Genomic DNA, 12,681 nt, shown 5'->3' with positions numbered 1-12,681 from the left:
TTTTTTCTTAGAATTTCACACAGCTTCAATTTTTTAACAGCACCTCACCACTCACCTGAAACTTAATCTACAGTGTAATGTATTGTGATCACATGGGAAAAACATTTAAAAAATTAAAATTTCAATTATAATATGCAATTCATTTTATAATTTTTAAAGGCGCATAAAGCTGGATTCAACAATAGATAAAAGAAGTAAAACATTCATGTAATACTTTTAAATTGTCATAGTTAATAATTCCAACTGAAATCTAAATAAATCATAAGTACTTTATGTAAAGTATGTAATGTAATTCACTGATACTTGATACACACTTTTAGGTCTTTTTCTCATAAAGAAGTGTTTATAGATGTGATACAAAATGAATCAATTAAGGACCGTTAAAATTACATAACAATCTTATGGCAAAGCTATCCTTACAGTGGCAACGACAGATGTCATATGACTTCTACTGTGATTAGTCTCATTTCAGTATGTGATCACCACTGGGTATAAACACATAATAATGCAGTTAATGAATAAATAGGTAGTGAATGACCATCTGTGACTTACCTGCAATTTTACACATACACGTCATTGTCATCACCACTTAGAAAAAAGCATGTTTTAACATTTGATTACGGTGAAAGCAGGATCTGATTCACCTTCTGGAGGACTCTTTTATCACAGAATTGTGTTCAGCTTCTTGCAAATGTTGTTTATATTTACAAAGAGTTGATCATACAAGTTCTAACTTATACACCAGAATTATGGCAGCACAAATCTTACAACTTCAAATTTTTAGTCACTACAAAACAAGTATATGATAAACATGAGATATTGAACTCAATCAAATTTCTATTACTGAATATTTTCTTTCTGTGATAAACAACATGAACATAAAATTTAATCAACGTTAGTGAAAAAACTGTAAAAGTTGTGCCATAGCTGAGGTAGTTACTCACTGGTTTCTTACCATGGAAGCCTGGGTTCACACCCAGGGCAGTCCTTGTGGAATTTGTATTGGGAAAAGTGGCAGTGGGACAGGTTTTCTACAAGTCCTTTTGTCTTCCCATCAATATGATTCTCTAACTGTTCCATATTCACTCATGTGTCATCTGTGGGTTGGACAATGGGCCTATTGACAGCTGTAGTTCCACAAAGACATGGTCTTACCCCATAGCAACAACTACATCAAGTTTGGATACACGTTTTATTCTAATATATGCTGCTTTGCTTTTGTCACCTTGATTCATAAAACTAAAAAAATATATAATGAAACTGTTACTGGAAATAAAGAAAGAATATAACATAAAACAAGTAACAGTATGAACATACCCAAAAAAGAGCTGAAACGGGCACCACCAAGGAGGGCGATGAGGAGAAGACCATGAGTTAGACGGACAAAAGGCACGTGGGATGCAATGACAGCGAGAGGACTGGAAAAAAAGACAGAAGGTGGATAAAGAGGGGTAATCAGGAATCAGAATATATCAGTGACATTAAGAAACTGATAAATACATATGTTTAGTTTATTCTGCAGTAGCAACAAGCATTGTATTGAAGCAGTGTTTTGTTCCTTTCTCAAGAAAAGGAATGATACATTCTTAAACAGAGAATTGACACAAAATTTATAGTGGAATTAGTAAAAAAAAAAAAAAGAATTTCATTTTACAAAATGCTACAAGTTTATGGAAAAGAAATGTGTACAGCACAAGATTCTATTATGTTAAGAGACTTTAAGATGGAAGAGAAAATGCAATGCTGATAAATGATCCAACCACCAAGCAAGGTTAAGAACTGATTCAAATGTGCAAAAAGTACCAAGTACTGGGATATGATTGTCAACTCACAGTTCAAAAGTTAACAGTTAAATAAACATGAGAACAGAAACAGTCAGACTGATTCTGGCCAAAACTTAGTACATAAACATATCTTCCATAAAGACAGAGCTGAAAAATCTTAGTGATATGTAAGAACTGAGAAAGAAAGAAATTTATTTATACTTTACAGAAATGCTTTTTGGAAAAACCAATGTTCTGGAAAAGAAACTGTAGGCTGTGATGAGATGTGGGTCATCCTACATAACACAAAAGCAAAATTACAAATTTTCTGAACCTATAATTGGACAAGTGGATTTTGCATCATAACATACCTTCTCCTATAGCTTTCTCCACAAGGCAAGGCAAACCAAATACTAGAATTGGAACACCCAACAAATTCACTAGATCTTTGCCCCCATATGAATTTTTCATGCTCCCATAATTGAAAATTTAAGTTAAAGTATTGTATTTTGAATCAACTGACGATAATCCGTACAAACTGTTGATAGTTCTGAAACCACAAACAGAAAATAATTTCCAGTGGTGTTTCCAGGCACAACAGAGATGCTAGGATGTGTATGAAGTCAGAAGAGTTTGTTGAAGGTGATAACACCAATAAAAAAAATGCTTGCAGAATCTGCCTCAGTATTTTAGTGTCAGACCTTGTACATATTTGTACGACTATACCCAAGCTTAAATATTTGTTTTGTACAGGGATTGAAATAAAATTTTCAGTCCTCACACAACAAAAATCATCATCATGGACCAAAAAGTATAGGATCATAGGCTTGTTCTGCTTTCAAGGAAAACTGTCTTTCCATCTCATCTTATATCGGGCTGACCCACATCTCATCACAGAAGTAAATAGTCGATTGTCTGCTTATGTGTACATCAGATTATAACTGGTGTTAATTTTCTTTACCTTATTTTACAACATTTTTCATTTCTGCATTTTTGTTTGTGAAATTTATAGGCATCCAAAGCACATTTCTATAGACTTGATTGGCTTCACAATTTCGGGGACAAAATAAGTATATTCCAGACGTTCGTCTATTACGGAATTTAAAAGAACAAACAGCTACAATATGGTTAAATCATTATGAATCATGGCACTGTGATACGGTAAATGTTTTTTTTTTTTTTTTTTTGAAAATAAGACATGGATGAAGGCAAGGGAAATGCAGCAAATTAGAAAATAATGACTTTATGGTTCAAAACTGAGTATGTAATCTTTGAGTGGTGCTGGCAAAGGTAGTTTATTTACATGCATTCCTGGGCGTCTTCCTAGAGCAACACAGATGGCTACACGGCAGATCTGCTTGAGCGTCCTTGGTCGTGCGTATAATTCACGCACCAAATTACAGAGCGCACTCCCACGCACTGGCACCAGTCCAGTCTGCTGAGTATATAGCACCTTAAGACATGCAAATAACTCTCGATGGTTCATACACAAATAATACAGCCACACTATGCGTGCAAATCTCTGCTGTGGATCCAGGAGAAGATCCTCTTTACGGCATATCAACATTACGTAATAATACAGAACCTGATTTGATGACTTCTTCAAGAACAATGATGACTGTGAATGACAAATTGCCATTGATTCTGAAGTTGAAATATTTATATTTGGATTTGCACCATACTGTATTAAAGTTAAAGTCAGATCATACACATGATTAATGTCCGACGGACTACGAGCTTTTTTAACCATGTCCATGATTGACTGAAGAATATGCTGAGTTCTCTGAGAGAAACGTACGTTAGGATCAAGACCATACTGTAACAACAGTACCAGAAGATTTCGAATGAATTCAAAGTTCTGAGCTTTCTCCTCTTCACGATTAAGAGCAATGTTTTCACTAGCAGTGAACACCAGCACGTGGAGTGGGGTGAGATTGCTTCGTGATGAGCAGTTAGGATTCGCACCATGTTTACAAAGAATCCGTACACAGTTCAGGTAACAAACCTGTGAAAGCAATGTTAGTACAAATTAGTTTTTATTGCAAGAAGAGTACTAGAAGATACATTTTCAAACAAAAATTCAAAGATACTACATTTATTACTACCAACTTGCTCAGTTAGTTTTACAATTTAATAAAATATGTCATAAATTTCTGTCAATACCTCTGAGGATTGTTGTCCTAGCCAACAGGACTTCTTTCCTTCCTTACAAAAGCAAAATTCAAATTCAAAAGGTTCTCATTTTAAGGATTACATTATACAATCACAGTGATCATACAGTCTAAGGAAAACAGGATCTAAAGGTGCTCAAACATTGTGACTGCAGTTTCAGTTCCCACTTGGAGCATGGATGTATGACCAAGCTTCCCTGCAATGTCTTGTGATGTCCTGTGTAGAAAGATGAATCCTTCATTCAAGTAGTTCTATACCAAATTTCTAATCATACTTTCAAAATCAAATTTGAAATAGAATAGGCTGGAGGCCCTAATCTGTAAAAGCTGATGAAGAAAAGACAGTTTTATGATCCCAGTTCAGTTCCCTCAATTTCATTTCTGTGCAGCAAACAAACACATACAGTTGATGAAAGACTCTCGGGTAACAATCCGCGTCACGTGGCTGAATGGTGAATAAACCATATCTACCGCCAACGTTTCGAGAGCAATCTCTGCTCTCATCCTCAGGGCTGCTGCGTAACAAATCTGGTCCTCTGTAGCACGCTTGCTGATGGGAACTGGCGGTGGACGGCCGCATCAGTGAATTAAATTTCAGAATAACTAGCTTAGGTAATAATAAATTCTGAATCAAAAGAGATAAACAGATGAGTTCCACATAAAAGTTAACTTAAGGAATGCAAAAGGTTTCCAGCTCATAAGTGACAATTCACTTACTTTCATAGTGTGAGTAAAGTGATGCAGAGGATCCTTGTTGATTAGTGGCACTAGACACACCATGAGGGGTACAGATCCATCTCTTCCGACAACATTCGGATTTCCTCCTTCTTGAAGCAACATACTGAGTAATTCATAACGGAATTCCCAATCCCGAACATGCCTCAATACACAAGCAAGTGCACTATTACCAGGTTGGTTTATAGAAGGACGAGCACCATTCTGCAGAAGATATCGCACCTAGAATGCAATATAATATTATCCCCATGGAGCAGTCTTTCTTGAGAAACTAACAGTTACTCAGCTGATCAATAAATTCAGATGAATGCATCACCTCTGTAAGGTACAAGTGAGTCACTTAATTTACTTCAAACCTGAAAATTGAAGCAATATGTTCATACATTAAGATGATTTATATGAAAACAGAATGTGAGGATGTGGATTGGATTCATCTGGCTTGGGATATGGTCCAGTGCCCAGTCTTTGTGAACATGGTAATGAAACTCCAGGTTCCATAAAAGGTGGGGAATTTCTAAACTAGCTGAGCAGGTTATTAGCTGGTCAAAAATACTCTGTTATATGAGTTAGTTAATCAGTAAAGTTCTCTTATTTTTGTATTTTTGAGAGTGTATAAAAATTCCAAGCAACCTAAACCCACTACCGAGGGCAGTTATGAGAGGTAAGCTCAGTGGCAGTACCTATAAAATTCCTACTAATACATCGCATACATTTTATGGGTAATATTGTACCACCCCATGAGAGTTTTAAAACAATCTAGGTATTTTCATGTGTTCAATTCATAGCATCCTATTCCATTCACACCATATGCACTCACCAGATGCAAGACATCCCATTTGTTCCAAGGCTGATTTTCATGGTCATACCCATAGCGTGCCTCTTCCAAAGCATATCTTACAATCAGGCCATGCAAAGGAGTGTTGCCCAATGAATCAGGTTCATTGATCAGTTCACGGAGACCATGTTCCAAAAGAAGCTTGCAGGTTTGAAGAGTGTCCTCAGCAGACTTTCGACCAATAAGGAACACTATATGCAACACTGTCATTTGCTGAGTTGCAGTACGAACCTTTGTTTCTGCGCCAGAGCTATAATCAAACCAAAGCAGTTAAATTCAAATTTCAAAATAAAATATACAGGCCTGAATAAATCCTAGGAGCCAAGACACCAATGTGCCCAAAAATTTTCATGACAGCACCTATAAATTTCTGTATATTATTGGGATGGTTTCACACCTTTGCAAAAATTTGTTACATTTCAAAATTTGTGCCACGTACTAACTTTTAAATCCATTCTTGGTCTTATCTATGAAGTAATGAGAAGGTATTTAAATTTTGATATGCCAAAAATATTACTTCTATCTCCGACAAATATGAATATATTTTCTGGCTCCTAGTTTTTGGTGGTGGCTCCTAAATTTACAGGAAACGTGACAACCTGATTATATATATGTAAATAATCAATTTAAAAACACATCAATGAGTATTACTGCTATCAATCAGAAACAAAAATTTTACAACTTATGCAATACTCACGTTATCAGAAGATCAAGAAATTTAATATTATGTAATGCCGCCTGGTGGATGGGGTAATATTCATCATAGCACTGATTTATCTCTTCAGACCTATGTGACACTAGAAACTTCACACAGTTAAATGCCCCACGTTCACAAGCAATCTGCAACAGGGGTCGCTTCTGTTGCCATGGTGACCAGCGGTCTTCTCCATCTTCTAATAATGCCACTAAAGTATCCACCTGAAAACGTTATTTTTATATACTCACAAAATAGGGGGACGGGGGTGTCTTTCAGTCAAAACTACTGAAAAGGCCAGGTGAGACCCACAGAATTATGAGATTATCAACAGAGAGTTCAGAAGGATCTAGTAAGATACATGCTCACACGTGTGGATGTATTAATTATTTTGAAATAACAAAGGAGAAATTCTTATTCCCTAAATTGTAAACCAAGACAGAGCTTCAAGAGGAAATTTATTCTCTGAAATCCATTTAACTTTCTAACAGAATAATAATATATGAAGCCGAACAATGTTGTATTTGCAGTAGTCATAAATATGCAGAAGATGAACGTTCATGTGACCACAAACAATAACAGTATGGTAAACCAGTAATTACGCAATAAAATACCATAAACCATCCCTTTCTACAAAACACTCAGAAAACTTTAGAACAGTGTGTTCCCAAATTCTTTTAGTCTGAGGCGACTGCAATGTGAATGAAACAGTATGAGGCCCCAAGTTATACAAATTGTTTAAAATGCCAAAAAAATAATCACCAATGAACCTTAAAGATTTCTATAAAGTATATTTCCTATTAAATTATATTTTTTATAATATTTTAATACACAGGTTGTCCCAAAAATATGTATACACGCAAAGCTAATATTCCACATTATAATGTATACAAATCTCTCTGGAACACCTATATATGTACTATATTTTACCATCAGCCGCACTCAAAAGAGGACCACAATTCCTGGGTGGGCTGTGGCTGCTTTAAACAATATGTTCTTCAACAGTTCACAGTTCTTTCTACCATCTCAGAACTGACATACCAACTTCAATCAAACTTCAGCAGTATTAATGACAGAACATAATATGTGAGCCTACCTGGTCACCATCAATTGCATAGAAAAGCGAACCCTGTAATTTATCACTTGACCTGTCAGCCATGGACTCATCTTGCACACAATATTTGCCTCTCTCCTCGCAGTTTTGGTTGTGAGGACCTGGCCAGCACATACGTGATTCAACGTCCACCTTTGCTCCATACTTCAACAGAATCTCCACGCAGCCATCGTACCTATTTGCGAACACTTCACTGCATTAATCACGTGACAGGAACTTCACTCAAAAACATCATCAAAAATTGTTTGCCAAATATGAGGTTTTCTCTGTGGTACCATGCGAGGCGCCAAAACACAGGAGATTAACATTTTTTTGGATTCTGGTCTTCTGGCTTCTTACACCATGTAGTCTTGTACATGGTTACCAATATTTCAGAGGAACCTATTACTTCCATCTTCAGAACAGAAGTGAAGAATTTTCTAACCCAAAGATGGAGGTGATTTGTTCTTCCAAAATGTTGCCAGCCACAAACAAGGTTATATGCCATCATGACCCTGAAAACCACAATCCAAATTGTTATCACTACTAAAGCCTCAAATCTCATATTGGTTTACATATAGCTCTGTACCCAAGTTCCTCATTTATATGTGGGAAATTGACAGAGCTAATATTTTTATTCTAGCACTTAAACGTGCTTGCTAACCTTCAACACTGTCACATAGTGAAAGGACACGTGAATAACCTTTGCGTTCAAAGTAAACCAAAACATAATCAACTAATCACTAACTCACCCTTTGAAGCTTGCAATATGCAATGGTAACGAGCACGCACCTCTGTTGACATCTGGATTTCGAGACAAGATCCACCGAACCATTTCAATATTGTTAATTCCAACACATTTCTGGAGGAGGTTATATCCTTCTTCATTGTGGACTAACATGATGTTTTCATTCTGCAATGGAAACGACAAAATACTGTCACATGTAAAGATTACAAATGTTCAATAAAATCCCCTCGGGAGACGAGCAGTGTCAAAATGAAGCCATAGTTCAATGTTTCAGACATTCTCTGTCTCCATCATCGGTGAATTTTTTTATACTTTTAATTTGGAAAATTTTTAATTTTATAATGTCCATCATTCCCTGATGATGGAGACAGAGTATGTCTCTGAAACGTTAGACTACAGCTCCATTTTGATGTGGCTTGCCGCTCAAGAGGATTTTACAGAGTTTAGTCGCCACAAAAGCCTCAAGTCATATATAACTACATATATATTCATTCCACCACACTCAAAAATGGATCTACTAAATGCACTCTCACTGATCACATAATGCTTACAGGATACTTTGAGTTATGGGAAATGCCTCACTACATACTTGAGGGTATTAATTAGTGAAACAAAAATACATTTTAAATAACCTTCCTATGAATGGCAAATACAGATGAAGGAAAAGTTTTCAACATTAAAAGAATTCTTACATGACTCACCTTTGGTATTTCTGACAGCAGACCTTCCAGTCTCTGAACAGTTACTCTAGGATTGGCCCTGAGAGCGTCAAATATGATGTGCACTTTGTTGCGCGCCTGTTCCGAGACACCACGATGATTACCTGCTGACAGAAGTGCACTTCCTGACTGGAAGAAATTACTCAGTGCTCCACCCATGCTGGCAGAGTGGCACACCTTACCTTTAGGGGCCACAGAGCCACTTGTTGCCTGGCATTTCTACCTGTTGGTTAGCAGAGCACACCTGTTATTTTAACTTGGAGTATACTGTAAAAAGAAGCTGCTTTTAAAACAAATTAATCTTTAACCCACTGAACTCCAACCTGAAGTAAAGATAATATAAAGAGCCACAAACAAATCAAGCAGAAAAATGTTGTCAGTCCAAAACATTAACTACGTAAAGAATACGGCTGTCTTCTAGGTTGTTGCGCCATGTAGTCTGGTAGAAATTTACCAACGTTTCAGAGGTCCTTGTTGCCTCCATCATCAGGCAATCTTATGTTTTCACTGATGAAATCAACATCATTAGCACAGACCAAATGCTGTTATGTCCCATGCAATTCCAATCCTCCAAGACCATTATCATTATTAGTTTAAAGTAAACTCTCATTCCCAACTGTCAGTTCGAAAAAAACCTTCTCTCCCCAATTTTAAACCAAGATCTCCTAACAAAGTTTCTACGCGGCACTTGGGCAATTAATCGAATACATGCCTTAGCTCCTGGTAAAAACAGACCTCTGTATCACAATTACTTAGCTGGTGCATGTGCATTGAGAACAATATCATTCCATAACTGTGAATACATCCTAAGCAATATCCAAATAATTATCACAAACTATAACATCACATTCAGACTTCATATGTAAGTGTCGTACGATACACTGCAATGTCACTTAAAATCCGTTACATAACTACAAAGTTTACTTCTGCAGAAACATTATATTCCACATTCTTTCATTCCCTCATTTAACCTGTCTTCACCACAGCTATTTCCTTCAGTCACAAATGCACAGATGACACATCGGTGTAAACATCAGGTTACTTACCTAATACAGGCAATGTAATCCATTTAAACTTCACTACTAAGGCTTCATACCGTTAAAAAGAGTTACAATAATTCATCCTTTATATAACTTTTAAAGTCCTCAAAAATCTGATGATTGTGAAGCTAGTGATGAATTCCTGCCCTTTACAGAGCCTGAAGGTTCACTGCCATTTTCCAATAACACTTCCTTCCACATCCTTCCCAATTCATAATTTACATACGTTCTACCAAATCAAAGATGAAAATCATTGTTAAATAAAAAAATTACCCATAGCAGCCATTCTGCAATGACAATCCTAACAACACTTTCTTCTACAGATTCAGTAAAAATAAGAAATTTAAGCCAGTACAATATGAGCAACTCTAACCTCACTCCTACTCAATAGAAGAATTTACCTCAACCAAAAATTCCTAGCTATTATAAATACATGTAAGCAATAATGGTTATGCCTTCTAGTGTAATTAATTTTCCAGTAATACTGTAGTCGTAAATTACTGTCATAACTATGTCATTTATATCTGTATTAGAAATAAGTATTGTGCTTGTGTTAAGACATGTTCCACATCCTCTGCTTAGGCCTATGAAGGATCTATAGAATGTAAATAAATTCTGTTCTATTCTAGTAGGCAGAACAGAAGTTAAGTAGTTGATGAAAAACACCTAGAAGAAATATGTGGTAAGTCCATGTGACAATGACAGAAAAACAGATTTTGCCTGTTAGGGATGAAATGGATAAATTGTATGTCTCATAAATTCACCAAAGCACTCGATGAAATATCTGTCACTACAACATGACCAACGATCTTCTTAAAACCTCACAAACGTGTCACCACATACTTGCCTGCACGTTATAAGAACCTGCACTTGGAGCAGTCCCTTCAGCAAAACAAAACTGGTGTCCTCTGCTCGCCAGAAACCATGTGCAGCAGTTCCAGCATTCATTGCCCCTCAATTTTGTTGCAAAGCCCTGAGAGTTCAATCCAATGGTAAAAGAATCAGAGCAATCTAAAATTGGTGTCAAATGTAATTTATTTATTACAAACGTTTCATGTCTACATATGAGCAAGTGGGTGAAGAGTGCAAATGTGAGACTTGAGCATGCGCTTTGGAATGCGGACAGATCGCACATTTGATTAATTGACGTGTCATCTGTGAATAGGTATGACCACACCAGACATGGATTGCACCTGAATTCAAGGGGTAAGGAGAAGCTTGTGCAACTCATTGCCAATAAGATTAGGTGCAAACCAAATATTGGTAAGATTCCCGTAATCACTGGTGTAAGACCTAGGCCTTTTTTAGGTTAAAGCCAAATTTTATCACTAAATACCTGAAAGATATCCAAGTCACTGTAGTAAGCCAGTTCCAAATTTAGATCACAATCAAAATAAAAATTTCATAGTATATCCTTAGAACATTAGAGGACTTTCAAACAAAACTGATGAATTATCAATGTCCATAAATAATACATATTCACCCCATATCCTATGTTTGACTGAACACCATATGAAAGCACCAGAAATCTCTAAAATATTTGAAAAAATTATGTATAACAGAGTGATTTCTTAAACTCGAACGTCTTTGCAGGTGAGGGCAGTTGCAGCACTCATGAAAACAGAAACTTTAAAATTATTTTACTTTGCTTACTTCCATTCAATCGTGTCATACGGAATCATTTTCTGGGGAAATTCAGTGGACAGCAAGAAAGTATTTTACATTCAAAAGAGGATCATTAGAATAATGGCAGGCACTAAAAGGAGAGCCTCTTGTAGGGAATTATTTAAGAAGTTTTAATATTCTTCCACTACCCAGTAAATGTTTAAGCCAGAGTTAAAAGCGTATCTCTCATCTTACTCCTTCTACACAGTAGAATTTATAAATGCATGTAAGTAATAATGGTGATGGTATCCCATCATAATTATTTTGCTGTAATACTGTAGTGTCAAAAATCTGTCAATAGCTGTTACAACTATGTATTTATATTTGTACTAGAAACAAGTCTTGTATTTGTGCTATGACCTGATCTACATTCATGGCTTAGGCCTAAGAATGATCTATGGAATGTAAATAAATTCTATTCTACATCCCACCATTTAAATTTCCTCTTGGTTAAATCACAATTTGAAGATATATATTAAAGTACACTCAATTATTGTACTATCAGGTTGGTAGTATAGTGAATTACCATCAGACACTGCAAACTTGTGTAAAAATTTTGCTTCAATTGGACATAATACGAATCGAAAATGATACCTTCAAATGATGGTATATGTCGTTTAAAACTTAGTCATGAAGCTATAAAAAGTATCACATAACTAGTTTCCTTTATTTACCATTAATAAGTGTTTATTTGGGGGCCCTGAACCTATTCCATTGAGATATCACAAATTTCAGTAAGCCCCCATTTTCTACGTCTCCGTTGAACCAGCAACTTGGCCGAAACACAATAGAGGGAAGCATCATACTCGTAGCACAGCAGACGACATCAACTGAAAAATATTACTTGATGACAAATTATTTATAATTTAATTTCATGCAATCTTAAAATCAAAAGTAAGACATTCTTTTATGTTACTACGTGTTTTATATTACCATGTTGTTATAAATGTATGTTTAAATACCTATTTATCTCCACCTAGTTTAATGGATACAAACTAATTACTTCAATGGCGCTATTTACAAAACGCATAAAATCTGTTTAACATGTATGGCCTTTGCATAAAAAATATAGTATGATCACTCAACTATTTTCTATCAAACAAACCAGAGTCTAGTATTCTATTATAAACAAACCTACCTTGACCACTATTTGCATGCGTGCATAAGCTTTTATAAATAATTAACTCCATGGAGTAGTCTCTATGCTGAAAAAATAAA

At 35.8% G+C, this 12,681-nt stretch overlaps 1 protein-coding gene across 4 annotated transcripts; it reads right to left on the bottom strand.

The window, feature by feature from the left end:
• Positions 1–1,493: 1,493 nt before the first annotated feature.
• LOC110830348 (uncharacterized) lies at positions 1,494–12,291 on the bottom strand. 4 transcript variants are annotated; one of them, XM_087340071.1, is made up of 9 exons: positions 12,138–12,291; positions 10,642–10,771; positions 8,741–8,977; positions 8,044–8,204; positions 7,295–7,487; positions 6,202–6,422; positions 5,487–5,754; positions 4,652–4,891; positions 1,494–3,768 (listed from the first exon to the last, which is right to left on the bottom strand). In XM_087340071.1, the coding sequence occupies exons 2-9, from the start codon at positions 10,744–10,746 to the stop codon at positions 3,007–3,009; spliced, it is 2,187 nt and encodes a 728-aa protein (XP_087196197.1). In that variant the 5' UTR covers positions 10,747–10,771; positions 12,138–12,291; the 3' UTR covers positions 1,494–3,006. The 4 variants fall into 4 exon arrangements, with proteins under 4 accessions (XP_087196197.1, XP_087196199.1, XP_087196198.1 ...); XM_087340073.1 differs by having other exon boundaries at positions 12,058–12,270; XM_087340072.1 differs by having other exon boundaries at positions 10,642–10,809; positions 12,138–12,270.
• Between the last annotated feature and the right edge of the window lie 390 nt (positions 12,292–12,681).

Source organism: Zootermopsis nevadensis, unplaced genomic scaffold (genome assembly GCF_977971745.1).
Source record: "Zootermopsis nevadensis isolate Lab colony 2312 unplaced genomic scaffold, Znev_1.0 Znev_ptg000061l, whole genome shotgun sequence".
In the NCBI taxonomy this organism is placed as follows: domain Eukaryota; kingdom Metazoa; phylum Arthropoda; class Insecta; order Blattodea; family Termopsidae; genus Zootermopsis; species Zootermopsis nevadensis.
Note: the sequence above shows the minus strand (reverse complement) of the source record. Positions and strands in the feature narration are given on the sequence as shown.

Bases quoted from the DNA above. Each gene is read 5' to 3' on its own strand.
- LOC110830348 (XM_087340071.1), bottom strand. From the start codon at position 10,746: ATGAATGCTGGAACTGCTGCACATGGTTTCTGGCGAGCAGAGGACACC. The intron at 8,205-8,740 runs GTGAGTCATGTA...TTTCCATTGCAG, and splicing joins TGCTGTCAGAAATACCAAAG to AATGAAAACATCATGTTAGT. The intron at 7,488-8,043 runs GTGAGTTAGTGA...GTTCGCAAATAG, and splicing joins CATATTGCAAGCTTCAAAGG to GTACGATGGCTGCGTGGAGA.